We start from the raw sequence: 27,056 nt of genomic DNA, 5'->3' as shown, positions 1-27,056 counted from the left end.
AGTGTGTACTGACTTGTCCCTCACTTATGAGGCTTGCAAATTCTAGATTTTATTATAGCATGAGTGAAGAGTTTGTATGGTATGCTCTGGGCTATATCATGAGGAAGTTTGAAGGTATGCAGTTTCCTTGGTATAATACTGAAGGAGAGTCCCAAATAAGACACATCAAATTTATGCCTTTCTATGAAGATCATCTGGTTTTTGGGATTTCCTCTTGTGTGACCACTTGTCTCATCGCAGAAAGAAACCTAGGAAGAACCACCATGTATGCAGTATGGAGACTAGGACACTGAAGTGAAATGGGAGATAAATGAGTCATGCAGATACATTCAACTCCCCAAGCGCTGCGTAGAAAGGCTGTAAGCATGGAAAGTGCTCCGAGTCCTTGAAAAGCTGTGACATTTCGTAACTTTAAGGCAACAAGAAGTTGCACCTGAATCAGTGAATTGTTCTTCTGACTAATGCTTCTGTACTGGGTAGCCAGTGAGGGAGGAGGTGCATTACAACAAGGAAGTTTTCTTTTAGTAAGGTTGGCAAGGCAAAGGAAAATAAGTGGGAAAGGACTGGGCTGTTTTGTTGGTTGTATTTTGTTGTTGTTTTTTTTTACTTCTGAACACAACAGCTGAAAGAATGAACATAGCACAAATGGGAGTTTGGACAAAATAAACTGTTTGAAAGATACAGAGTGAGGGGAGGGGAAGAAAGAATGGAAAGAACACACGAGATGGAATAATACAAAATATTTCTTAGATCTTTTTTGGACGCTTGTGCCTCTGCGGAAAAAAAGAAGCCTCTGTGGGGCTTCTAATGGTGAAAAGCATAGTCCTTACATCTTAGCAACTTGTAGTTTTGGTACAGATCAGTTCTGTCCTCTGGCTATGCAATTGTTAATGTTTTGGGGTATTACTAACTACCTGCAGTTGCTCTGCTAAAGTGCTGTTTTTGGCATTGTTCTGACAGTTTCATTCATGGCTTTTTGGCTAGGAAAAAAAGGCACCTAGGACATGAGTGCTTTGCATAAAACAGATAATTCAGTGGCTGAGGGTCAGTGTCTCCTGAGTAAGTGCAGAGTTCCCCTTTTGTGAGCTTCTATGCCTGGTTCCATTTACCTCATCCTGTTCCTGTAAACATATATGTTTAAAGTATTTATCTGATGGCTTTTTTTTTGCTTTGAGAGGTCATAGTTCTTGGGCTCAGTCACCTCACTGATGAAATCAATGAGATTCTTCCACTGATTTCATTGAGGTTCTGTGTTTTGTTGTTTTTTTTTTCCCTTTGCAGTTTTGTGTCACTTAAATAGAAATAATAATTTCCAGCTATTGCTCACAAGATTGGAACGGTCTTTCCAAACAGTTGCCTGATATTTTTAACTACAGTGTTTTATTCCAGAGAACAAAAATAAACCAAGCTTATGCTCATATTGGTAAGTAGGTTAAATACTAGCAGAATGCACATATTTCTGGCTGTGGCTCTCCATATGCTCAGTTTGCCTGTTTTAGTAGCTCCCAGACTCCATTTTGCAGAGCAGAGCTGTTCTCAGAAGTTAGGCTTTGTGTCTGCAAATGCTGCTGGCTGGCATGTTCCAGGGCAGAGAAGCTCCAGACACCAGCATGTGCTGAGGACTGTGCTGCTGGAAAGCAGCCTGGCAGAAAATGACCCAGGAGTCCTGGTGGACACCAAGTTGAATGTGAGCCAGCAATAGGCCTTGCTGTGATGAAGGCTAGCAGTATCCTGGTCTGTGTTAGGCAGCATTAGTCAAGGGTGGTGATCTTTCCCCCCTACTCAGTACTGGTGAAGCCACAGTGCTGGGTGAGAGAGAGACACAGGCATACTTGAGACATATGAAGGATCACAAAAGTGATTAAGAGGCTGAAGCAACTCTCCTATGAGGAAAGGCTGATAGACCCGGGACTGTTCGGCTTAGAGGAAGCTCAGGGGACATCTTATCAATAAATATATGTCTATAAATAGCTGAAGGGAGGGTGCAGATTACAGAGCTGTGGTGCCCAGTCACAAGTGGCAGTAGGCACAAACTGAAACAAGAGGTGCTGTCTGACCATCAGGAAAAGCTTCTGTGCTATGGGGTGGCTGAGCACTGGCACAGATTGACTAGAGGCTGTGGGGTCTCCTCCCTGGAGATGTCCGAAAGCTGCACCTTGCTCTGGGTTACCTACTTGGGCACTGGAGGTTTGGACAAGATGACCTTTTGAGCTTCCTTCTGTCCTTATCTGTGCTGTGATTTTCTGGCCCAGGCAGTGGTGCAGATGCAGTGTGGCCACCTCAGAGCCTGGCTGTGGGTGTGGAGTGCTCCTGGAGAGCACGTGTGCCAGTCGCAGTGCAACGTGGCAGCTCCTCCTGTGCCAGGTATGCTGCGCTCATCAGAGATGTCTTATGAAAATACCGCACAGCTGCCCCACCCTGGGCCAGGAGGCATGCCAGCTTACAGCAAGAGCTGGATGAATAAACAGGGATGGGGCTCCTCAGCAGGACTACGACTGCCAGCCAGTCAGAGGAGTCACAGAATCACTGAATCACCAAAGTTGGAAAGGACCTCCAAGATCACCCAGTACAACTGTCCACCTACCATCGATATTTCCCCACTAAACCACATCCCTCTGTACCACATCTGAACGTATTTTTGAACACAAAGTTGTGCTCACATCCCTGACACCATGGGCAATGGGTCTTTCCTGAATGTGCTGTTCGGAGAATGAACTATGGGTCCAGTATGATCCTGCAATTGGTTATCAGTGAGGCTAGGACATGTCACTGTCTAGTTCTAGACAACAGGGTACTGGAGTAGCAGATTATAATAATAAATTAATGTATGGATAATTTTCCAGTGAGTTTGCAATCTTCTTTAAATAATGAGAAAATAATTTTATGAGTGACAGAAATGAGGGGGAAAATGTTTTTATTTGGGATATTTGGTCTGTAATATAACTAATATTTTTTCTCAGTAAATTGTAATTTGTGTAAGAAGGTTGCTCATGTTTTCAGAAAGTTCCAGCAGTCTGTGCTTATAGGGTAAGATAGAAGACTGCTCTTCTGAACTTCTGAAGTGTATGTAAAACCTCAGTTTTAAAACATTCTGTAAGTGATTAAATGCCCGGGAAATTAATTGGGTTCCATTTCATCTTCAAGAACTGCCTCTGAAAGCTCTGCTGCAGGCTCTCAATTTTGCTTTTCTTAGTTATTCAATGTGAATATTTGTTTTTACACAGACATAACAAATATAATGATTGACCTGAAAAGTCAGTTTTAATACTAGACTTTATGATGCTTGTTAATTACACACTTTAAATATATCGGTTTTCAGACTTTTATTGAACTCCACATCTTTCCTTGAATGTGTGGTCAAGTCCATTATGAAAGGTCATGCATAAGGGTCATGATACAGGAAGGACCAGCAAGTAAAGAGTCACGGGCCCTTGATCCAGTCTTCTTTATGCTGTGAGTGCAGATGTGTCCAGGTGTGTCCGCACTTCTACTCTTAGATGGGTTTCAACTACCATACGAAACAAAGAGGCAATGATTAGGAAAAAAGGTGTGAATAAACTAAATTCTTAAAACTCAGTGATTAGGGCAGGCAGCAATTTGATGAACAAATTGGACAGTAGTACAAACATGAGGGGTTTGAGACAATACAATAAGCGAGGTCATTTCATGTAATTCTATACATAAGCTTGCTGAGACCATGTGAATACTGTAGTGTACAAATTTGAGTGCTACATAACAGGAAAGCTAAATACTAGAAATGTTCCAAGAGAAAGAAAGTGGTAATAAGTAGTTCAAAGAGATGCATTTTGAGCAGAAGTTAGAATAACAGTGTCTGTGTTAGCAGAAAAAAATGTGTGGGGTCTGATGGCATGCAGCCCAGGTCCTGAAGGAGCTGATCGATGAGGTTGCTAAGCCATTCTCTAAAAGGTTGTAAAGTGAAGTGAAGTTCCTAGTGATGAAAAAAGGGAAATGTCCCTCCCATTTGTAACAAAAGGAGAAGGGAGGACTCAGGAAGCTACAGGCTGGTGAGTTTCATGTCTGTTCTAGGGAAGATCATGGAGCAGCTCCTCCTGGAAGCTGTTGCTAAGGCACATGCAAGATGAAGAGGTGATCTGAGACAGCCAGCATTGTGTCACCAAGGGCAGATTTTGTTTGCTAGGATGGTGGCCTTCTATGATTGGTATCATTAGACCAAGGAAGAGTGACTGATGTTGTCTATCTGGACTTCTCTAAGGCCTTTGACATGATTGCACACAACATCCTCATCTCTAAATTGAAGAGAGAGGGATTTGAAGGGATACTATACAGTGAATAAGGAATTAGCAAGAAGACTGCAAGCCAGAGGGTTGTGGTCTATGGATCTGTGCCTAGGTGTAGGCCAATGGTGTCCCTCAGGGGTCCATCTTAGGATCAGTGCTGGAGCACCTTTGTTATTAAGATAGACTCAGTGAGTTGGTCTTGTTCAACCTGGAGAAGAGAAGGCTCTGGAGAGACCTGATTTCAGCCTTCCAGCACTTAAAAGGGAGCTTATAAACAGTAAGGAGTCTGACTTTTTACATGATCTGATAGTAATAGGACAAGCAGTCATGGCTTTAAATTAGAAAGAAGAGGGGAGATTTAAATTAGATATTAGGGAGATATTCATTACTCGGAGCTGTTTCAGCCTTATGCAGGACAGTATGACATGTACGTATAGATAGGTGAATGCTGAGCATAGGATGGCAGCGTGTATGGCATCCCTTTGATGTTAAAACATGTTGTGGGCAATCAGGTACTGACATGAATACATTCCTTAAGGGGAGGGACAGGGCTACCTCAATTTACAGTAACATGTTGAGCCCTGTGGGGAATGAATGAATGCAAAAGAAAACCTTAAAATGCTAGGGGATATGTTTTAAATAAAGAGATTAGTTGCATCTGCTAGTTTTGGCTTGCTGTTTTGTAACTTGTAATTTGTTATTAACCAGCCTTAACAAAAAGAAAATGTCAGTTTGGTTCTGTTCTCCCTCAATCATTGCTCAGAAATGTGTATGTTACTGTTTTGAAGGGTTTTTGTTGTTTAAAAGAAACTAAAATTTGCCACTAGGATGTAGCAATTTGGGAAAATATAAAGTGTTTAGGACAATTTAAAATATTGACAAACAGGCATTTATGTAATGTGATTTGCCTGAGTACGCAAATAGCTGATGATTTTAGAAACACAGAGTAACCTCAGCTACGATGTAGTTGGAGGCGCTCTGAACAACTCTGATGTCTCTTGGTACAGACTATATTAAAATAGTACTGGAGGCTGGCTTACAATTTTAATGTCTTGTGATGTTTTGTTTAGTCTTTGTGGGTACCAGATGGGAGGCTTCCAGACATTTGGAATGGTTATTTTCAGATCTGCGCTTAAAATGATCCTTTTATATGCTGTGCTGGATCCTACTGCAAAGTAGCAGCTGAATGAAAGATAACAGTTTTCTTTTTTTGCAGTAACTGATAAGAAAAAAAGTCATAGTGGGATGACTTTATGATACTCCTATTTTGGCAAAATGGGAGTAAACTGAAGAGAAAAGAAAAGCTTTGGCTTGAAAGGCCAGCTTTTCACACAAGTTCCATGTGTCTTTTGCTCTTAGATCATCAGTAAAGACCAGAATACATTAGGGTGTCCACAAGTGCCTGTTGTCTGTGAGCACTGTTGGGGTGGTATCTGGATAGGCAGATAAATAAGATAAACAGGGAGTGGTCTTGGTCTTCTGGTAATGCACTTGGCACATCTGTGACACCTGAAGGAACATTTGCTTCCAAGGCAGGGTGGCACAAGGAGCCTTTGGGAGATCTGCTTTTGATCTCCTTGTGTTACTTTCTCTCTCTTCCCTGTTGATAACATTAATCCCACTGGCAGTCTAGGACATCAGGCAGTCACTGCTGGGGACTTGGAAGGAGTTTTCTCACTGAGCAGAGCAGAAAAATCATTTAGTTGGATTTCTTCATTGTCTTCTTGATATTCAGACACTCCGAGGAGAAGTGTGTGATTTATGGTTATTTCTGCAGATCACAAAGTACGGGTTGAGGTTAACAATTATAAGCCTTTTCTATTTAAATGTAATCACGGGGAAAAGAATTGGCAAACTTGTATATAGCATCACTGTTTCTAAAATGATGTTATCTCATATTACAAAGAGAATGTAAAATCTGGTTTTTAAGCTGCTGAAAGGATGGAATGAGATCCCTTCTGGTTTCATTCACGCATACAGTATGGTTGAAAGCTTTGTCGCGAACCTCCTGCCAAGTTGTGATTAGGTTTTGTTAGCTTTTTGCTAAAGCTGAACTCCACAACTAACTAGTAGGACTTGGATCTTACAATGCTTCATTTGTGTCTTTATCTAAATCAGTTTATATGACAAGTTACAAGTAAGGTTTTGCTGTGCTAACAAAGGTGGGGCATGAGGATTCAGTTTGGTTTTTAAAACTCACACACAATAGAAAGAATAATCTGATTAGCCATATATGTAGTTAGGGTCTAAATTAATAAGTAAGGGAAAATACCCCTCAAATGCACTTACTTTTAGTGCAGCTAAAACATTAATTTCCTATTGAAAGTTTTTATAGTGCATACTGAGATGTCTGAGCAATACTCCAGAAATGTATCTGTAGCATGCCCTTGTTACATTGTTTGCAGGTCATGTCAACAGAAATAGATTTTTTTCAGAATGATTCATCATCTCTGAAAACTTGCAGCAAAAATCAAGAAAAAGATACATAAAGTAGGGAGGAACAGTCTGGATCACTTGAGATTTTTTCCAACTCTTGAGGGAATAAAAAGACACGATTGTTCATGTTTGGAGAGGCATTGAATGACATCTGTAGAAGCACATAAAACAGTGAATGCTACAAGCATTCCTGTCCCACTGACACAAGAGAAGACAAGAAAACACGTGTACAAGTCATAATGATGATGTGCAATACATCAGCACAGCGCGTTTTTGAAGCTAGGGCCCTGTTGACCTTGAAAAAAGAAAATCGTCGAATAGTTGAGCAAACACTATGCAGTCATCTGCACAAAGAGCATGCTCTTTGGTTTATCATAGTTATGAGGAAACTTCTATAATGGGTGGTGTTGGTTAGAAAATCATTCACATTTTTTCCTGAATTCTCAAATGTTGTCTAACTGCAGTGGTGACACTGTTCTGCTTGACTCAGAGGTTTCATCCTTTTGGGTAAATTTTTGTTGCCTTGCGTTGTGTCAGTTGAAGATGTAGTTGATGTTTGTTGTTGAACAGTCATTTTTTAGTCTCACACTTGAGATGGCATGAAATATTTACCATATTTCCTCTCCTCTGTGTGGTATTTATGAAGAATAAGGGAATGTTTGTGTAAATCACTTCAAAATGGCTGTGTGTATTGACCGATATTGAAGGACTTTGTGAAGTACTTTTCACCTGCCTTCCCCTTTAAACTTCCAGTGAAATGCTAAAAGATGAACTATCAAACAAGACATATCCTGTATCTATTGAATTTTATTGATAAGCTGGTGGTAGCTTTTTGACTTCATTTGGTATTAAATGAATGAGAAAGTCTTCAAGAAGTACTAGGCAAATCTTCACTAATCATTATCACGTTCCTAAGAGCTCTGTGTTTAAAACACATAGCCATCTTTTCCATTATCATGTTTCTGAGATGTGTCAGTCTCAAAACATATATGTTTAGTGGACACAGTCAGTGGAATATACAGTTGGAGCTGGATTCTTCTGAAGTAACAGATTCTGGAGAGCTTGCTGAATAGGTTGTATTGGATGTGTTGACCCCTGACTACAGCAAAATGCATGTGGACACCTGAGTGCAGACAATTAAATTCAGGCGTCTGGTTCTGGAGCTGAATCTCACTCCTTGTCATATGTATATCTGTATATATGTGTAAGAGTGAGCTTGTGGTCTCTTAGGGAAGTACAAAAGCTGGATGCTCTCCAATCTTGCTCTTTCTGAGTGAATCTGTTAAACTTTAAAATAACTAAAACCCATCCCCGTGGGAGTTACAGTCTGCAATTATTTATACTGTGGATGTTCAGGGCTGACTAATGATGATAAAACATGGCTGCATATTATTCTGCACAAGCCTTCTTTTCTGGACAATTTCATTTAACAGCGTTGTAACTATAGATTAAGTGTCCTTGGTCTGTTACCTCTGAAGGACAGATGCAGCTGGTTCTTAGTTTAGAGACTCCATCATCCATAGATGTTTGTTTTATCTTTTATGTTCTGTATTCTTGCTAACCTAAGGAATAGGTTAAATAGTAGGACTTAGCATATAGGCCAAGCAGTAAATAGATTTCCTTTATTGCCTCATCTGCAGAGTTCCTGGGAGAGTAACAGGAGGTATGCCAAGAGTGAGCTAAAATTTATAGTTTTACATAGACGTTGCTTATCTTCTGATTCCATTGTTTGCAGTCTTTCTGCTGTGAATCAAAATCTCCAGAACAGGTGGTATATTTCTTGTTTCTCTGTTTTGAAATGCATGGTGAATCCTATCTGATTCAGGAGTCTCTCTATTCTTAAGGTGTTTTTTTTAATGGTTATGGCATAGGATTTGATTAGTTTCCATAGTTCCCATCCTGAAAATAGCACAGATTTTTCTGAAGTGTCTTTTTCAGTTGTCTGTGAAAAGCAAAGCAAAGAATTCATTTATATTTTATAGGCATTTCCTAGTTACAGCAATGGAGAAGCTAACTAAATATAGGGACGTGCACACTTCACTCTGCATCTTCAGTCATGTTTTCTCCATCAGTTCTGCTTGAAACTCGCTGTATTAATTTCTGTGCTCAATAAGCCAAGAAAAAAATACCTTTTAATTTTGGGTGTTACTCAGGCACCATCCAAAGTTTTGACTGAAAGAGAGAAGTGCAGGTTAAACGGTTTAGATTGTTCATATAAATAACTTCAGGATTGTTGATAACCTTCTTGAACCAATTAACAGCGTTTTGATGTAGTGTGTTGCTCAGGTATATATAAATATTAATAAGTTTGTTTTAATAAACATTGCTGTAATGTGGGCAGTTGTCACTGGGGAACAGTGAAGAGAAGGAAGTAGGATTTTCATCACTGATTGGTAATAGAAAAGTTCAGTTAATTATCTTCTGCTGTTTTCATGAAATATCAGATCTCATTTATATCTGACCTTTTGTTTTAATGGACAAATACTGTGTTTTCTAGTTTGGACCGTGAACTGTTTTACTAGATATTAAGCTCTGACTATGGAGAAATCTGTGTGTGCCCAACTTTCTTATGCATTACAGATTTCAAGAATGTTTGCAGAATAGAAAGCCTACATGAGAGCTCTTTCATTTAAAAAAAAAAAAAACACCAAAAAACCCAACAACAAACTAGCCCAAACACAATCTTAGGTTTCTTTATGTTGCTATGCAGACATTGTTCACGTCTCTTTGTGATGCTATATATTTAAACGTTTTCTTGAATTCTTCATAATTTTGTCTGTTTCTTACTTGAAATTGTATTAATGCAGTCACCAATTATTTTATAAGTTAGGTGATTAATGACTCACTATGTCGCACCTTGGCTGAGGTGTGGCCATAGCAGAAGCATCTCTTTTGCATGGAATGTTCCAACTTTCCTTGTGTTTGAGTTGTTTATGTGTGATTTTTGATGGCAAGGACCCAGCCCACTGCAGTAAGATGACTCACAGTATTATGACAGAAGACAGAGTCATCGACTTCTACCTGAAATGGATTTAGTTGCTTCTTTACTGTGTAGGAAACCACTTAGCAGTACTGTGAAATTAATATAAAATGCAGTTATAATAAATGATAAATAACTTATCATATACAAACCTTGCATCTCTTTAGCCTTAAAAATGAAAATGTTTGCCCTGATGGATGATGCTGTAAAATCTGATGTTTTGCCTCTCTTAAACCAACTAATTAAATTGTATCAGAAGGATATTCATCCTAGCTGCAATTTAAGCAGTTAGTAGTATTTCAGAATCCACCCAAAAAATGAAATAGTGAAGATACTGGAAAATATTTGTAAGGCTTCAGAATACAGCCCCACAGAGCTGCATTCGCAATGCACAGCCCATAAAAAGCTCCCTTGATCTTATAGAGCAGGATGGTCGGCAGTGAGCGCAGTACAGGAATCCCGTTAAGCATGCTGAATTACAGATTCCTTTGGGCTGAGTTAGTGGGCAGGTCCATGCAGGCTTCTAGCAGAAAAGGCAATTTTTTGGTATTTTTATAAATGAGAAAACCTTCTTAAGCAAAATGAACAATGTAACGACGTGGCAGGTTTTTGTTTGTTTGTTTGTTTCTGAGACTTGCTCCTTGTTCCTGTGGTTTTGCAATGTATCCCTGTTATTCTAAAAGGAGAAAGGATGACCTGCAGAGGGAAGAGGCCCCAGGCAGTGTGAACTTTCTTTGACAAGTACTATATGCGTTTGCATGGAAGTCGTATTACCTGTCTTCTCTGTTTTGTAAGCCAGCAGTGGGGTTGTTCTCAGCCAGCTGTTGAACTCTGTTTCAAAAAAGTCCAAGACAAACACCACTAAGGCAGACAAACACTGTCTTCAGTGGTATTTTCTGGTAGAGCAAGGCTTTACATAAATACAGACTAGTTAATCTAGGTTGAAACACTATGTATTAAGTGTGTAATTAACTCAGGATAGAGCAGTGTTCATTGCAAGTAACCACTGTTCTTTAAGGGGGACTAGAATAACCCTGACTGGCCAGAGGTGCAGGGATGGCAATTCATTGTAAATGAATGTTGTGAAGTTTTGCTGAAGCCGTAGCAGCTATGCAGGAAGACTTTTTGTGCATCCTATGGCAGCTGTTGCTTTTATTGGATTTTACCTATTTTGCAGTGAGAAAAGCCGTAGTTATTCATCTAACTGGAAACTTTATTCCAAAGGAGTTTACAATGTTAGTGAATCTGCAGTTTGCAGCTTGTTTCTGGGAACAGACAGTGCTGTTTCAAAAACTTGTCCCTTCTTGTTCTGAGAGTTGGCAATTGAACAGGCAGCATATATGATTCCTGGGTCACTGCATGAAACAACAAAACAAGCATGAGACAAACGTAAAGAAAGCAGGTTAAAAAAAAAAAAAAACAGCAAAACAAAACAAAAAGAAAACAAACAAACCACAAAGCAAACTGTGTGCACTTACAGAAACCTGCTTCTCTCATCAAAACTGCACTGTGAAAGCAACCTTCATTGTTCATATCATCTCTGTTAATGTGTCTGAAGCAGGAGACTGGACTGCTCCATTTTTCTGTTCAACTGTTGTCTCTTATTTTTCTTGGCTTCTCTGTACTGCTAAGTTTGACAGAGAATGTTGTTTTCTTTGCACTGTTTTCATTGCATGGAAATTCAAAGCACAATGGCATGAGCCTTGATCATGCTTCCACCAAGCATACTGAAAGTGGAAACTCCCACTGGCTTAGAAGAATTATGTTTCTTTTTACACTGCTTAAGTTTTATTATTAATTACATGCTCTTTCAAGAAAGGGTAGGTTCAGATTGGCCCTATGAGCTGATCTGAAAAGCAGAACAGGAACTGCTAGGGACAATTGGAAAGAAATACATTTCTATTAACAGTATCCATATACTTAATTATAAGGACAAAATTGTACTGAGTATTCTAAAGCCAATACCATTTTGCGATCAAGAGAATCTGGGATATTTACAAAAGATATATTATTATTAGTTTTTTTACAGTGTGATAATTTCAACAAAGTTCTTTCTCTCTTTCTTTTCAATTACTTAAAGCTTCTGCTAGGTTAAACTAAGAAAGCATTGAATTATTCACTAAATCTTAGACATTTCTTTAGTTTGCTTTGTTTTGAGGGTTTGTTTTATTCCAGCGTGGGTCCAGTTTTCTGTGTCTTATGATTTCAAAACCAAAGTTCTCGGGCTCTTGTGACTCAATCTGACTTCAATGGGATGAGTCTTTCACTCAATGTCTTTCAAAAGATCCTTCTTCCTTTCAGTTGCGATGGCTGACAGGATTCCTGGGAGTGCAGAAAGCAGACAGTAACTCAGAGTGTGTTGAGAACCAAAAGATCTGAAAACCTGACACCGCATAGCAAATCTAAAAGTTAATATTCATTTGTAATTAGTTTTAATGTGATGTTTTGCATTAATTTAAAATTTGTAGCGTTGGAACAAGATGACATTTTTGGCCCTTAGAACTGTTTGGAGATCAGTTTTGCTTAGTATGTGTATCCCTTTAAAGCAAGAGTATTATGGCTGGCTGTGGAGTTTGGAAGGAGGAAGGTGGGAAAGTGAAAGTGTTATGGGGCTGAGGGTTGTCTGCAGGAGAACTGGCAGCAGCATTTATCTGAAAGCAGATCTTTGATGCAGTTTGAACAGGACTTCTTTAATGCCCAGTAAGAGTACTCATCTGCTAGGTTAAAGTGATGTTTCTGTTTCCATATGGATTCTGATGTGCACTGAAGAGTTTTGGTGCAGAACAACTGCAGTTGCAGTTCTACTGCAGTAGAAAGGACAAGGCAAGAAAATGCAATGGCAATGCATATGAATAAATAAGAACATAGAGGTATGTAAAAAGGGGGATTAGAAACTTCAGCTGGTAGGTGGAAGGAAGAACTGACAGGGTTGAAGTTGCCTGTTGTGTGTGCTTATCACTTAGCCTTGACTTCTGCCTGTTCATGTCTTTTTAATGAAATCCTTTTTCTGATGAAAACTGTGTTGCTGTATCCTTCCATGTCCTTGGACTGAGTTACTAATAGTGCTGTGATTTAAGAGTTGTAATTAAGTGTTACTTTTGCTTTTTTTTTCTTTGGCAGGCCGGACCTGATAGACATGAATACCGTTGCTGTTCAAAGCAACCTTGCAAATTTAGAACACGCTTTTTTTGTAGCAGAAAAACTTGGTGTTGCCAGACTTCTGGATCCTGAAGGTAAGATAGCTACAAAAGGCTTTGTTGCAAAAACCCTATCCGGCTAGCTGCTTGTTGCAAATTTGTGGGCATCCTTACAACTGTGTGATAAAGCACTGTTCTGTCTTGCTCTCTAGATGTTGATGTTTCCTCACCTGATGAGAAATCAGTAATAACTTATGTGTCATCACTTTATGATGCATTTCCCAAAGTACCAGAAGGTGGTGAAGGCATCAGTGCAAATGTAAGTCAGAGAAAAAAGCTTGGGCAGCTGTGCGGGTGTTCTTGGTTTCAGCTCCTGAGTTACAGCTGGTTACATGCTCTTACTTTTCAGTCATGCAGTTAGACCAGTAAATTGTGTCTCTCCAGTTCATTTGCAGACTAGAAAATTTGGTGTTTTCACTTGAAACATTTGGTACTACCATTGAGTAGGGCAAATGATATACTTGGAAACCTTAGAGGAATTGAAATGAGCATGTAAATATTTCAGAGCTGCATGGTCTAGAAATCTCTTTTCTGTGTCTGTGACATCCTCAGGCTTCAAAGATAAAATAAAAATGAAGCTGTCAGGTGATTTTCTTCTGATCTATAGTCTGTTTTGTGCTTTGGTAGGATGTAGAAGTCAAATGGGTTGAATATCAGAATATGGTGAACTACCTCATGCAGTGGATCAGGCACCATGTCACAATAATGTCTGACAGAACATTTCCCAACAATCCTGTGGAGCTGAAGGTGAGATGTGGCATCTTAAACTCCTTACTGGAATGAAACTTGTCATACTTACTCAAAGCATGATCAAACAAATGAAATGTTTTTTGATTTATGCCATCAAATCAACTGTAGAACAGTAGCATCATAGCAATATAATTTTTTATTAAATAGTTTTAAGGTGACCTGTGCTGGCTTTCTGACATGCAACTTAAAAACAGTAGAGATGGGATAGGGAGGGTCTATAGATATATTTTATAAAATCATTCTTATGAGTTCTTTATATTGTTTAGTGAGCTAGATTTAATTCTTCTGTAAAAGAAAGGAAACTGTTATCAACCAGTCCTCACAGGATATTTTGGGTAATCCATAATAAAAAGAAATGATGTACGTGTTATGCAAATTCCACCACTTGAACCACATTTCAACAGTAGAGCAGCTGTTTTGGTTTTCTTGAAGATGCCATGTTGAGTCTCATTTGAAAATCTAATTGGAAAATACAAGAATTACATTGCTGACATATGAACAATCAAAGGAAATCTTCAGCTTGTCACTGATGATTTTTAACACAACTTAATCAGAAAAAAATTAGACCATAAGCTTACAAGGAATGTTAGAAGAAGGTTTAGGGAGTAAGGTCATATTCACTGTATTCACTATAAATAAAAGCTAACAGGTTTTTTTTGTTTGTTTATTTCTGCAGGCACTTTATAATCAATATTTGCAGTTTAAAGAAACAGAAATTCCACCTAAGGAGACAGATAAATTAAAAATTAAACGTCTATATAAACTGCTGGAGGTAAGTTTTAACATGCATTGAAATATATAAAAGTTCTCTTTTGGTGGCTTAAAATGAGAAATATGTCTGAATTTTTAAGGTCTGGATAGAATTTGGACGCATCAAACTTCCTCAAGGCTATCATCCAAATGATATAGAAAAAGAATGGGGAAAACTTATTATTGCCATGCTGGAAAGAGAGAAGATTCTTCGGCCTGAAGTGGAGAGGTATGCTTGTGAATGATTAATATATTTTATGTTCTTTTCCCCACAATTTTTGTCTTCCACAATAACATCCCTGTTATTTTTCAATTTCTGTTGAATAATTCTGCTCTTTTTAAAGCCTGAGTTTCTCTATCTGCTTTATAGAAGCAGGTCCAGGTGAAGATACCTTGGATAGTTTCAGAAATTCTTAGAGAATAGTCTCTGTGCCTCTGAGATCAGAGCACTTAAATACTTTGTTTCTTCTGGTATAGATGGTCAAAGCAAGGTTGAGACCACTTCATTGCCTTACTTGGACTCTTTTTCATATAAACAACACCCTCATACTTTATATAAAATGTTAGTTTTACTTGATGCACCATGTTGTGACTAATGTCAAGTTCTGCTGGTTTTTTAAAGGTGATTGATTGTACTCAAGAGCACACAAAGTGTTTTGATGTGCAAAATGCATAGAGGTCTTCTGTGGTAGTAAAATTGATGACGCTGTTTTGTACATCAATGACAACATACCAAGCACACTTAAAATCTTAATGCAGCCCTATTAGAGCATTTAAGGTTTCTAAAGAGGAATCTTTTGAATTCAGTGCTTGAAACAGAGACTGCCGTTCATTAATTGAAACCCCTCCTTTTTTAAGCCCTCCTAATTTAATTTTTATGAAATTACATGATTCCTTGGGCTCCTACCTTCAGAGAGGTATAGGCACCTGGGTATGTATTAATTCTGCTCACATAGAAGCATTCAAAGGAGAGACCTAAGATCTAAGCGATTTTCTAGAAGATACGGGTACTGACTTTCTGATGAAAATAAAATTTGGGTACCTGAGATTAAGTGTGAAGAATCCAGACTGTTGTGTAGGGAGTCTTCAGAAAGGCAGGTTTTAGGAAGGGAAAATCTCAAAGGCACTCAGAGTTGATTAAATATGGATCATGCTGACGAAATATGTATCTTAGAAAAGCAGGAGCCTGACTGAAATAGCACATTCAATGAGAAGAGCTGATTTGCAGTATTCTTGTGGTAAGTGCTGTGAAATAAGTTTCTGTAGAGAAATGCAAAGTTGTGCCCTGCCATGCCAAGCAGAGCACTGGAAAGCAGTGGTGGAAATCCAATCTGCTATATATTGTAGGTTAATCTGTTCTGACATGCCAGTGGCAAAGTTAGTGCCTGCTTTCATCAAAAGGAATTCTGTTCATACCTGCAGAAAGCTTGGTTATCTTTATTGGGAGTCCATTGGGATGCCCTGTCCTTGGAGGTGTTTAAGACATGGTTGAAGGGGGTCCTGGACGGCCTGATGTAGTACTTGATCTCATGGCTGGCAATCCTGTCTGTTGCAGGGAGGTTGGAACCTGATTATCCTCGAGGTCCCTACCAACCCAAGGCATTCTATGATTCTCTATATAAATGGCATTAGTTTGTTTTCTGTTCAGGTGGATCGAGCACAGATAAATAGAAATACATGTTAACTCCTTCCTGTGTTTCAGGTTTAGTGAACAGACTTGAGGTGACAAATTGTATACCGATAGTCATAGCAAACATGTGACCTTGATGTGTTCTAATACTGAGGTATTGAAATTTGGTGAGCAACTAAAACTTTGCCTCCAAGTCTGCTGAATAAATGTCAACACAGATAAACAGCACGTGGCCAGATTGGTGTGTGGAATCAGAATGAATGTGATGTCAGTGAGGAGGGTGCCAAACAACTCCAGTTTGCAAAACCAGCAGAATGAAAACATCACGGGGATGTGCCTGTGCCTTTGCTGTACTCTTTTGCTTGAACACAGTCATCATATGGTGTGGGTGAGAGGTTTTCAGGAGGTGATAAAAGCAGGAGGCGAGTTACTGAAAAAGTTACCAAAGCTTGTATTCTGAGTTAAAATATCAATTCAAGGGCGTAGTAATTAGATTCTTCTTATTTGTTTTGTGGTCAAAATAGTAAGAAGTAATTAGCTTTGAGTATGGAAGAAGTTAAAGGGAAATTTGCAGGACAGATTGGTGGAGCAGGGCAGTTAGTAAACATGCATACTTGGACAGTAGAGTAATGATGGTGGGTTGGATGGTGTACAGGTGTCTAAAATTAACAAAGTAGGAGCTGATTAACTGTGATATTCCTGCAGGTTTATTGTGCAGTTCCATTTAAAGGAAAAGGAATCAGAGCAGACTGAATTTCTATAGCGTACAGAGGATCGTAGGGTTGTAACTCTGGTCCTTTTTGAAGCTGCTCAGGAGTCTGAGGAACACCTTAAAGATTTTTTCTTTTTAAGCTCTTATTTGGCTTACAGACATTTAGTGACACTTAGATAAAATATTTGGCACATCTGCTTCCTAGAGACGCCCTACTGCTGCTGCCTTGTCTGTACTTGCAAACCTTTAATGCAGGCTTAGGGAAGCCAAAAGCGAGGTGTCGTGCATAGCCCCAGGTGAAATCTTTTGAAGAGCTGGCAGAATAGTAATTGCTGGGTTTTGAATATGCATACTAAAGCCTATTTAAAGAAGGAGTGCTAGGTGTTTCAAAAGCCACTGGTGAAATTTCATCCCTAGAAGCTGCACATTTTGTAGGAGCTCCATTTTTTCCCATTTTTCAGCAAATATAGGCAGCCAAAGAACTGCACTCCGGATGTAAAGATGAACAGCAGTAGTTACAGCTATCATAGCAGCGATTCACTGTTTAGCAACAGTACCAGCGTTCAAACCAGCGTTGACTCTAATGAGAATTTCCTTTCTGTTAATCGTGGTCCCACGATGATTAAATCTTGTATAAGCTTTGGTAATGCCACCTTAGAAGGAAGCAGGTAACGTGACATATGTGTTTATGCTTTGTGTATGATACTGCTTGGTTATTTTAATTGATGTTTGTATAGTAAATATAGATAACACTCAGTTATTTTTTGAAAATGTTCTGGTATCACTTAGGTTGGAAATGCTGCAGCAGATTGCAAACAGAATTCAGCGGGACAGCCGAAGCTGTGAGGACAAACTGATACTTGCCCGGAATGCTCTGCAGGCTGTAAGTCAGCTGCTGATTTTTCTTGTCAGTGTTCACAAACTTGCTGCAGTGTTGTAGCTACTTTAAAAAAATCAAAACCCAATAGTTAGGATTTTTGAATACATGGTTAATAACTGATACTTTTATTGTTGTACTGTTATCATTAATTTAGCATTTCTTCAAGAGATTACCAAAAAATTGCCTAGAACGAGTTCTGTTAGTTGAAGTTCTTTGCAATATATGTTATGATTAGAAAAAAGTTTGACAAAAGCAGTTAGATATTTTACAGCTCATTTCTCTTTGACTGACTGCAGGGCTTAATTGCTTTCTTTCATTTATTCAGGACACCAAACGACTAGAGTCGGGGCTTCAGTTTCAACACGAAGCAGAAATAGCTGGGTATCTTCTTGAATCTGAGAACCTTCTCCGCCAGCAAGTGATTGATGCCCAAATTCTTATTGATGGAAAGTACTATCAGGCAGACCAGCTTGTACAGAGGTACTTTACAGCGTGTTTATATAAATAAATCAGTTATCAAATTTAGACCTTGGACATCATTTTAAAATCAGGTCTGTGGATAAACTTTGGTCTGTGACTTAGTTCTCAAATAATGGTTTCTGGGTATGATTGTGGGTACATTGTCCACTAACAAAAGACAAGAAACTGTTTGCTCATCTCTGAAAATAAAGTCAGTCACTGGAACATGACTTAAATGCTTATGCTATCTGATATCCGAGTGTAAAGATGTTAGCCTATTTTATTGCAGCTAAAATGGTTTCAGAATTCACAGTCTTTGATTTTAAAAATAGAGGTGAGATTTCTGGTGATAGCTATAGGTATCTTAGCAGGTAGGATAACATTATTAACTTATATGTGGCAGCTTGTTCAGTCCTAGTAGAAAGACATAACTAAGCAGTGCAATTTAATTCTATGAAGAAATGGTTCTACAGTTTGTTGGGATTTGTTCTGGATTGGGTGAGGTGAAGCGACTGTTTAGCAGCGAACTGTGAGTGTTTGACCTACCACAGCATGTAGTGACTTGTACACTTTCTGCTTTGCTGAATTCTTCCCTGGTATTTGTGTGTGGCGCACACCAGTGCTGCTGATTTTGAGGTTATTGTCTGATTTCTGCATTTTCTATCTGTATTACTACAAGTCAGAGCTGGCATAGCCAGCTTATTTATGAATGTTTAAATAACAACTAAAGTGTAAAAGGTCATTGGAATTCATAATACTATTCAGTTCAGCATGATAAAACTATATAAATATTTGTTGGAATTATTTATTTATCTATTTTTTATTTTAATAGGGTTGCAAAACTTCGTGATGAACTGATGGCCATACGAACTGAATGTTCTTCTTTGTACAGCAAGGGGCATGCACTGACAACAGAACAGACAAAGCTGATGATATCAGGAATAACTGAAAGCTTAAACTCAGGATTTACAACAAACCTAACTCCTGAATTAAGTGCTGCAATGACTCAAGGGTTAACACCTAGTTTGACTTCTTCCAGTTTGACATCTGGCCTCTCATCAGGTCTTACTTCCAGGTTGACACCAGCCATGACTCCTGCTTACACACCAGGAATCCCACCGCGGTTAATTCAGAGCTATGTAACAGGAGTAGATGGTGGAACTCTGCAAACACTCAAACTTATGCAAATCAGAAAACCTCTTATGAAATCAGCTTTTGTGGACCAGAATTTAACAGAAGAAGAAGTGAACATGAAATTTGTCCAGGACCTATTGAACTGGGTGGAAGAAATGCAGGTAGCAATCTTTAAAGAAACAGTCTGCTTTTAATATTGCTACTTTTACTGCTTGTAGATCATGGCTGTTTTTTCCTTCTTCTTTGTAAGGTGCAACTTGATCGAGTGGAATGGGGTTCAGATTTACCAAGTGTTGAAAGCCATTTAGAAAATCACAAAAATGTTCACAAAGCTATTGAAGAATTTGAATCCAGCCTTAAAGAAGCAAAAATGAGTGAGGTATGGCAGCATATTCCCCATTTCCTCAGTTAGTTTCTTGCTGAGTGATTCCTAACGTAATGTTGAATTACAGAGTTGTGTTTGGGTTTTACGTATTTTTGCTCCTGATCTCCGGATGACATATCATAAAATCAGGACATCTAGTGGTTAAGAATAACTTATCATGTCTAACTGTTTTTTTGTCTTCTGACCTCGTATACCAAATACAGATCCAAATGACTGCCCCTCTGAAACTCAGTTATGCGGAAAAATTGCACAAACTGGAAAGTCAGTATTCAAAACTCTTGGTAAGTTTGTCATACATCTTTGATGTTCAGCTTTTTACTGTGCATATCATCTGTGAAAAGGGCTGAGTTTTAAATTCTGGTGTTGTTGTTTTTCTTTTTTAATAAAGAATGCATCAAGAAATCAGGAAAGGCATCTAGATACTCTTCACGATTTTGTGTCTCGTGCTACTAGAGAGCTGATATGGCTGAATGAAAAAGAAGAGGAGGAGGTTGCATATGATTGGAGTGAAAGAAACCCCAATATAACAAGAAAAAAGGAATACCATGCAGTATGTATTGCCAGTGTAGTCCAGAGGGAAAAGTGAAGTCATCTTTAGTAATTCAACAAGCTTCTAATGTTATTTTTTTTGCTTTTTATTTGTCTGAAAAAAGGAATTAATGAGAGAACTTGATCAAAAAGAAGAAGTTATTAAATCCGTACAAGAAATAGCTGAACAGTTGCTTCTTGAAAATCACCCAGCCAGGCTAACCATTGAGGTAAGTTGGTTTAAAGAAGCACACAGAAAAAACGAAAACAATTTTGTGATTAAGTATAGATTTTGTGATTTCATACATCATAGTGGGAAATAAGGGAAACACATACAGGATATTAAACAACCAGATCCCAATAATGAGACTTTTATTTCTTGTTCAGTGTCTCTCCCATCTTCCAGTTTCCAAAAATTGTAAGCATTTCTGTAAAACGATGGTTATGTTTTTGATGACTCTGATCAAGTCCCATTGAATTCTAAAATTCAGATTTCAGAAACTGATCTGTACAGATATTTCTCCTGCCGGGCACTCGTGCAGCTTCCACAGTCATTGATGCAAATTGCCGTGACAGGCTGCGGGCACAGAACAGTCCTTACCTGGTTTCCATTCTGTTGTACTGAAGGGAGTTTCAACAGGGCATTTGTAGTTACTTATCATATGTATTGCTTCCTATTATGGTTAAAAGTCAGTTTCATAAATTTTGTCAGTTAAATTATGATATTTATTTGGATATTAAAAAATCTGATTTGAATTACTGCACATTTGAATCAAACTGTAGGTGAATGGAAAATTTATTGTAGCTGTTGTAGGGTCATAACAAGTTTCCAAGGAAGAGTTTTGAATGTTTTCTCTATAGATCTCCAAGAAAACAATACAGACAGTGGGTAGTAAATATGGAAACAAACAAAGCAGTTTTTTTTATAAATAACAAAAAAACAGAGAGGGTGGATTTTTATAGTTCTTCAGCTCTGTGAATTCATGAATTTAATTTACTGCTGTGTATATTGGAAGTAGATGAAGAAAACTTCCTTCTCACTACCTTTACCTGGAATAATAAGCAACTTTTTTTTTTTTTTTTTTTTAAACATTAATCTTTACATTCCTTGAAAGTATATGCTATTATTACTGAGCATTTATCAGTAAAATACACTTAATATACGTATAAATGGAAGCTGCATATTATGAAACAAGTCTATCACAGCGTTGATACACAGTCTTTTACAGTGGGGCACTGGAACAGGTTGTCCAGAGGTGTTGTAGAAGCCTCGTTCCTGAAGACTTTCAAAGCAAGGCTGGATCAGGCCCTGGGCAGCCTGATCTAGCTGTGAATGTCCCTGGTCATTGCAGGGGAGTTGGACTAGGTGACTCTTAAAGGCCCCTTCCAACTCTAAGGACTCTATGCTTCCATTACAGCTTATGATGTCTGCAATAATGCTATACTGGGACATTAAAAGAGTTCTTAAATTGATGTCTTCCTTGCAGAAAAGTACATGCATTAATGGATCGATTTGAGATTCATTGAAGCCAATGGAAAATCTTCCCTGAGAATCATACCCAATCCACAGACTTTTGGCTGCTTTTGTTAAGTCAAGAGTTCCCTCTGCTGGTGAATGTTAGAACAGTGCCTTGCTGGTGACAGCACTCTGTAGTGTGGGAGGCATCATGCAAATAGGGCTGCACAAAATTACACATTGCAGCTTATCTTCATTCATAATTTTTGTGTACTCAGAGTAGAAAAACCTCAGGAGATGTAGGACTTTGTTTGGCTAAGTCCTGAATGTGCCCAAGGATGGCCCTATCCTCTAGGAGGAAGTTTTCTGACGTTTCACTATGGAATAAAGACAGTTGTTGTTTTTTTTCCTCACATCTAATAGGAATTTCCCTTTTTTGCAGCTTATTATTCTTGAGTAATGTCAGTTAGATGGCTGAGTTTGCAATATTATCTTTATATTTTCTGAATTCTGTTTATATGTTTTAATTCTCATTTCCTTTTGTAAAATCTCTCTGTCTCCCTTAAAGGCCTACAGAGCTGCTATGCAGACACAGTGGAGCTGGATTCTTCAGCTCTGTCACTGTGTTGAACAACATTTGAGAGAAAATGCTGCATATTTTGAGGTAAAGAGGTCAATAAAAATGTGAAATCTTTTTAAGTTGTGACCACAGTCAAGAAGTTCCATTTTAAATGAAGATGTTACGTGTTTTCTCACAGTAGCTGTAGAATGGAATGTACAGTTATGAGATGATGAACCATATTCCCACAGTGTTACCACACCTGCATTATCTTCACTGTAATTGTATCACTTCACAACAGATGTAAATCTGGTCTAATCTTTTTTCATAGTTCCATAACTGATAGAGAATTTGAGAATAAAGCCGTGTTCTGCTCATGTCTTACAGAGCTATGGTCACTAAAGCTTTTGTGGAAGGATGTAGAGTAGAGAGTTGTTAATGCTGTCCAAAGTAGTCCATATTCCAAGTTGTTCTTCCAGGACTACACGAACAGAAGTGGAACGTAGAGTATTAAAAATAAATAAGAATTATTAGGTTTTTGGAAAATAACCCAGCTTTTTTTCACATCCTAGTTTTTCAGTGATGCCAAAGAGGCCATGGAGTATTTAAAGAATTTGAAAGATGCCATATACCGAAAATACAGTTGTGACAGATCAAGTAGCCTTCATAGGCTGGAAGACCTTGTCCAGGAGTCTATGGTGAGAACTCATGGATCCTGTTAATGTGAGCTACAATTAAACAAGATATGTGTAGATGGTAGTTGGATAAAAGCTCCTTGTTGTAAAATTATTACTTTAAAGGCAAGGAATAAGAAAATGAGATTTATGGTTTAGAACTTAAGTAATTTTATCTGTCCATGTCTAATGGCTGTTTTTCTTACCCTTAAATACAGTTTTGTCTTTATCTTCACAATATCAGATATTGTGGTAAACCATTGACTTCAGAAAGATACTTTGTTCTTGTAAAATGGGTTATGTATAAGAAATATAGTAAAAGAAGTCAGAAAAAGGAAAGCTTGATGGGATCAAAGAAGGAACACTGTATTCTGGCCACTTCTCATAATGTGTTCTTTTCTTAACTGTTTTAGGAAGAAAAGGAGCAACTCCTGCAGTATAAGAGCACAGTAGCAGGCCTTGTGGGGAGAGCAAAGGCAATAATTCAGCTGAAGCCAAGGAACCCTGACTGTATACTGAAAACATCCATCCCAATTAAAGCCATCTGTGACTACAGACAAATTGAGGTTAGAAACTTGAATTTCCTCAAATCAATTACAGACATGAGAGCTCAGCTAAAGTTTCATTAATTACTGTATTCCTGGAGAACACTGGGCTCTAAATATCTTCCACCCTAGTAAACAAGGGTAAATCCTCGTGTTGAGCTTTGTTTTGGTTATTCTGTTGCTTATTTAGTGACACCATTTACAAAAGAGCTTTGTAGAAGTATTTTGTAATGCTTAGATCATTGAAATACTCTGCTTTTAATTCTAGATAACAATTTACAAGGATGATGAGTGTGTTTTAGCAAACAACTCCCATCGTGCTAAATGGAAAGTCATTAGCCCAAGTGGTAATGAGGCCATGGTTCCATCTGTATGCTTTACAGTTCCTCCACCGAACAAGGAAGCAATAGATACAGCCAACAGGTGGGGAAAAAGTATTAACTCCTTAAAAATACGTCTAATATAAATATTTTTGCCTTTTTTTGCCCCCCTTTTCATATGTTACTACAATATAAAACATATTTTCTTACCTTAAAGTGCACTTTTTTATGCTTCAGGATTGAACAGCAGTTTCAGAACGTTTTGGCCCTTTGGCATGAGTCACATGTAAACATGAAGAGTGTGGTTTCCTGGCATTACCTAACAAATGAAATTGAAGCAGTTCGAGCTGGCAATGTTGCCTCGGTATGTATTATATCTACCAGGGGACTTTTAGACATTTACCACGACATAGGCTACACTTTCTGGAAATACTGTATGATAAATTTGCAATTATCCTCATCTTCTGGAAATAGGTAACAGTGCACCACTGTGCAACGTTCTGCCTTGATCTGAGCAGCCTTGATACAGATAACATGAGGAAGGAGTGGAGAGATTGTGTCGTGAAAACTATCTGTAGCCTTACTATAATAATCTCCTTAGTTTCTTATTGCCAGCAGAGGGACAGGGTCTGAATTTTGGTTTGGAAGGGTCTACCTTTCTGCATTTATGTTGAAGGCATTTGGGGAGATGATCTTTAGTGAAACCTCCCATTAATTCATTATGCTTCAATTTCTTACTGTGAAAGTTACATTTAGTCGGTCAAGCTGAAGACAGTTGGGTACTCATTCCTCTCTCATGATTTGTTTCATCCTTATACATGTCTGTAATTTGAAAATATGAATTGATAAATAGGATTGTCAGATATATCAATCAAAATACCATCTTATCTAGCTAAAACAGTGTGTGAGATCACCAAATTTTATGCTGTTGAATATATAGCATGAATAATACAGCGGTTTGTTATACAGCATCGGTGATTATCTGTTTTCAAACTGTTGCAGTAATATCTGTAATACCCCAAATGACTCTTTAAATCCAGTCTTCTCACTGTTGCTTGCTAGGAAAAAGACACTCAAGTGTGGATCCTCTGGTTCTTGCTGGCTTCCTGTTTGTTGCTATGTGACATATATGGAGAGACTGTGTCTGACATAGGATTGGCTTAGCAGCCAACCACTGGCTTTAAATACAGAAAAGGATTCTGTTTTGAATGTAATCTACCAACTGTTCATCTGATGCCTGTCAAGTGGACCCCAGGCCAGGAACAGCAAGCTTTCGGGATCACCATTTTTTAACTTCTGTCTTAATAATTGGTCATTAATTCTTTTTGACATGAAGTGTTACAGACAGCAGCATGAGTGATGCATCATTGCTGACTATGCCTTGGGTTTATGATCTGTTACAGATAAAAACAATGCTACCAGGTGAACATCAGCAGGTTCTAAGCAATTTGCAGTCCCGCTTTGATGATTTTGTAGAAGATAGCCAGGAGTCCAAAATCTTTACAAGCTCTGATACTGCACAACTGGAGAGGGAAGTTAGTATTTGCAAGCAATACTATCAAGAGCTTCTGAAGTCTGCAGAGAGAGGTAAGATGCCCTTAGGTAAAAGTTTGCAGTTCTTCACAAATTTAAGCTCTAGTGAATTACTGATGTTGATATCATGTTATGGTTTTTTTCATGGATAAAGAACCATTGTTTTAACATTGTGCATAACTATTGTATAAAAGATCTAAGTTTTTGTTAACTTTGTATATATTTATTTACGTAAAAATATTGAAGTGTTAATGTGTGGTACAAAAAATGTAGCCCCAGGATTTTTTTCTGGGCACTGAATTTGTTAGCACTGTCTGCATAAAGAAAGAATGATCAATGATGTATGCTGATTTCTGAAGTGTGAGGAAGCGATCCAGTGCTAGCTAAAATTTTAAAGCACCTAAAATCTGTTTTGTAGCCAGAATTCTTATGAAAATTGGTGACATTTCAGTTGTTCATAAGATGGCCTGCAGAATGATGGCTTTTTAAAGTCTTTTGTGAGAAGACATGGAGAAAATGATGAGATGACTTTGTTTGCTAAAATGCGCCTTGTTTCTTTCAACAGAGGAGCATGAAGAATCTATTTACAACCTGTACATCTCTGAAGTCAGAAATATCAGGCTTCGGCTGGAGAGTTGTGAGGAACGTTTAATCCGACAGATCCGGACCCCAATGGAAAGAGATGATCTACATGAAAGCGTCTTTAGGATTTCAGAGCAAGAGGTAAGACTTTAAAAAAATCTGTATTAAACAGGAAGGGTTACCTAGGAAGTAGAGTATTCATCAGATTGATATAGAGTAAAAACACTGTCCCTCACCTATATTTCGTTTTCCAGAAACTGAAGAAGGAGCTGGATCGACTGAAGGATGACTTGGGAGTCACCACAGATAAATGCGAAGAGTTTTTCAGTCAGGCTGCTGGTTCACCTTCTGTTCCTACTCTGCGCTCTGAACTCGGCGTTGTTATTCAGAATATGAACCAAGTTTATTCCATGTCTTCCATTTACATAGATAAGTGAGTAGTGGGTCATTTCCCATCACACACACTTTAGTTTGCAGTTTTCTCTTCAAAACAAAGATATTAGCATGAATGACACTGATCAAGGAAAAGGGAGTTAACATGATGTTAACATTGTGTAAGGGTACTACGTTACACATAATGACTAACAAACAGAGGCGTGTTGACTGTTGTTATGATTTGTTATTGTTTTTCAGATTAAAAACTGTAAATTTGGTGCTGAAGAATACTCAAGGTGCAGAATCACTTGTAAAACTTTATGAAACTAAGTTATGTGAAGAAGAGTCAGTGACTGCTGACAAAACCAATATTGAAAATCTTATGGGTACATTAAAGGTGAGAGTTGGTGCCTTTTCCTGGACAAAGCAAACAATAATAAGGAAATATCCATCTCATCACACTCATTCTGATTAAGATACACTACATAGTTTGTCAGAAGTTGGCTTGTGTATTTGGAGGAAAGTATATTAGTATTGATAACTCAGAAAAAAATTGACTTCTCGTGAGCATTAGGAATTGGGTAGTTTGTATGTGCATGCTTGTAATTAAGTAATGACTTGCAGTGACTAAACTTCCAAGAGGGTCAGTTATTAATACTGCAGTAAGACTTTTTCTGTCTCTGCAAAAGTGATGTGTGCTTAAGGCAACACTAATAAATTATATGAATGTGGCCTCAGCAACTTCCTTGCTGCTGTTAAGGTTTTGCAGTTAGAGTTTCCTGTAAGATTTAGCATTTACCTTTGAGAAAGGCTAAGACTGAAGGTCAGAATCATTAATTTGTTCCATATAGCTCATTTCAATATTGCAAATGATAAGTAGTGATGAGTAATGTTTGGTTTTTTTGTATTGTT

The 27,056-nt window shown here is 38.2% G+C and overlaps 1 protein-coding gene across 22 annotated transcripts in view; it reads left to right on the top strand.

Moving 5' to 3' along the window:
- The window catches only part of DST (dystonin), a 288,304-nt gene that overhangs the window by 131,542 nt on the left and 129,706 nt on the right, over window positions 1–27,056 (top strand). For 21 of the 22 annotated variants that reach the window (XM_072332861.1, XM_072332859.1, XM_072332857.1 and 18 more), the window contains 21 exons: window positions 12,796–12,908; window positions 13,025–13,131; window positions 13,500–13,619; window positions 14,299–14,394; window positions 14,474–14,601; window positions 17,504–17,597; window positions 17,920–18,074; window positions 18,886–19,348; window positions 19,438–19,566; window positions 19,776–19,853; window positions 19,961–20,122; window positions 20,226–20,330; window positions 22,125–22,220; window positions 22,688–22,813; window positions 23,203–23,355; window positions 23,603–23,757; window positions 23,892–24,018; window positions 25,058–25,241; window positions 25,753–25,910; window positions 26,024–26,202; window positions 26,403–26,541. In XM_072332861.1, the coding sequence (XP_072188962.1) occupies window positions 12,796–12,908; window positions 13,025–13,131; window positions 13,500–13,619; window positions 14,299–14,394; window positions 14,474–14,601; window positions 17,504–17,597; window positions 17,920–18,074; window positions 18,886–19,348; window positions 19,438–19,566; window positions 19,776–19,853; window positions 19,961–20,122; window positions 20,226–20,330; window positions 22,125–22,220; window positions 22,688–22,813; window positions 23,203–23,355; window positions 23,603–23,757; window positions 23,892–24,018; window positions 25,058–25,241; window positions 25,753–25,910; window positions 26,024–26,202; window positions 26,403–26,541 (3,067 nt within the window). Of the gene's footprint in view, window positions 1–12,795; window positions 12,909–13,024; window positions 13,132–13,499; window positions 13,620–14,298; window positions 14,395–14,473; window positions 14,602–17,215; window positions 17,383–17,503; window positions 17,598–17,919; window positions 18,075–18,885; window positions 19,349–19,437; window positions 19,567–19,775; window positions 19,854–19,960; window positions 20,123–20,225; window positions 20,331–22,124; window positions 22,221–22,687; window positions 22,814–23,202; window positions 23,356–23,602; window positions 23,758–23,891; window positions 24,019–25,057; window positions 25,242–25,752; window positions 25,911–26,023; window positions 26,203–26,402; window positions 26,542–27,056 lie in introns of those variants that run through there. The other variant, XM_072332867.1, reaches the window with a different exon arrangement.

Source organism: Excalfactoria chinensis, chromosome 3 (genome assembly GCF_039878825.1).
Source record: "Excalfactoria chinensis isolate bCotChi1 chromosome 3, bCotChi1.hap2, whole genome shotgun sequence".
NCBI lineage: Eukaryota > Metazoa > Chordata > Aves > Galliformes > Phasianidae > Excalfactoria > Excalfactoria chinensis.
This window is presented reverse-complemented; position numbering and strand designations above follow the sequence as displayed.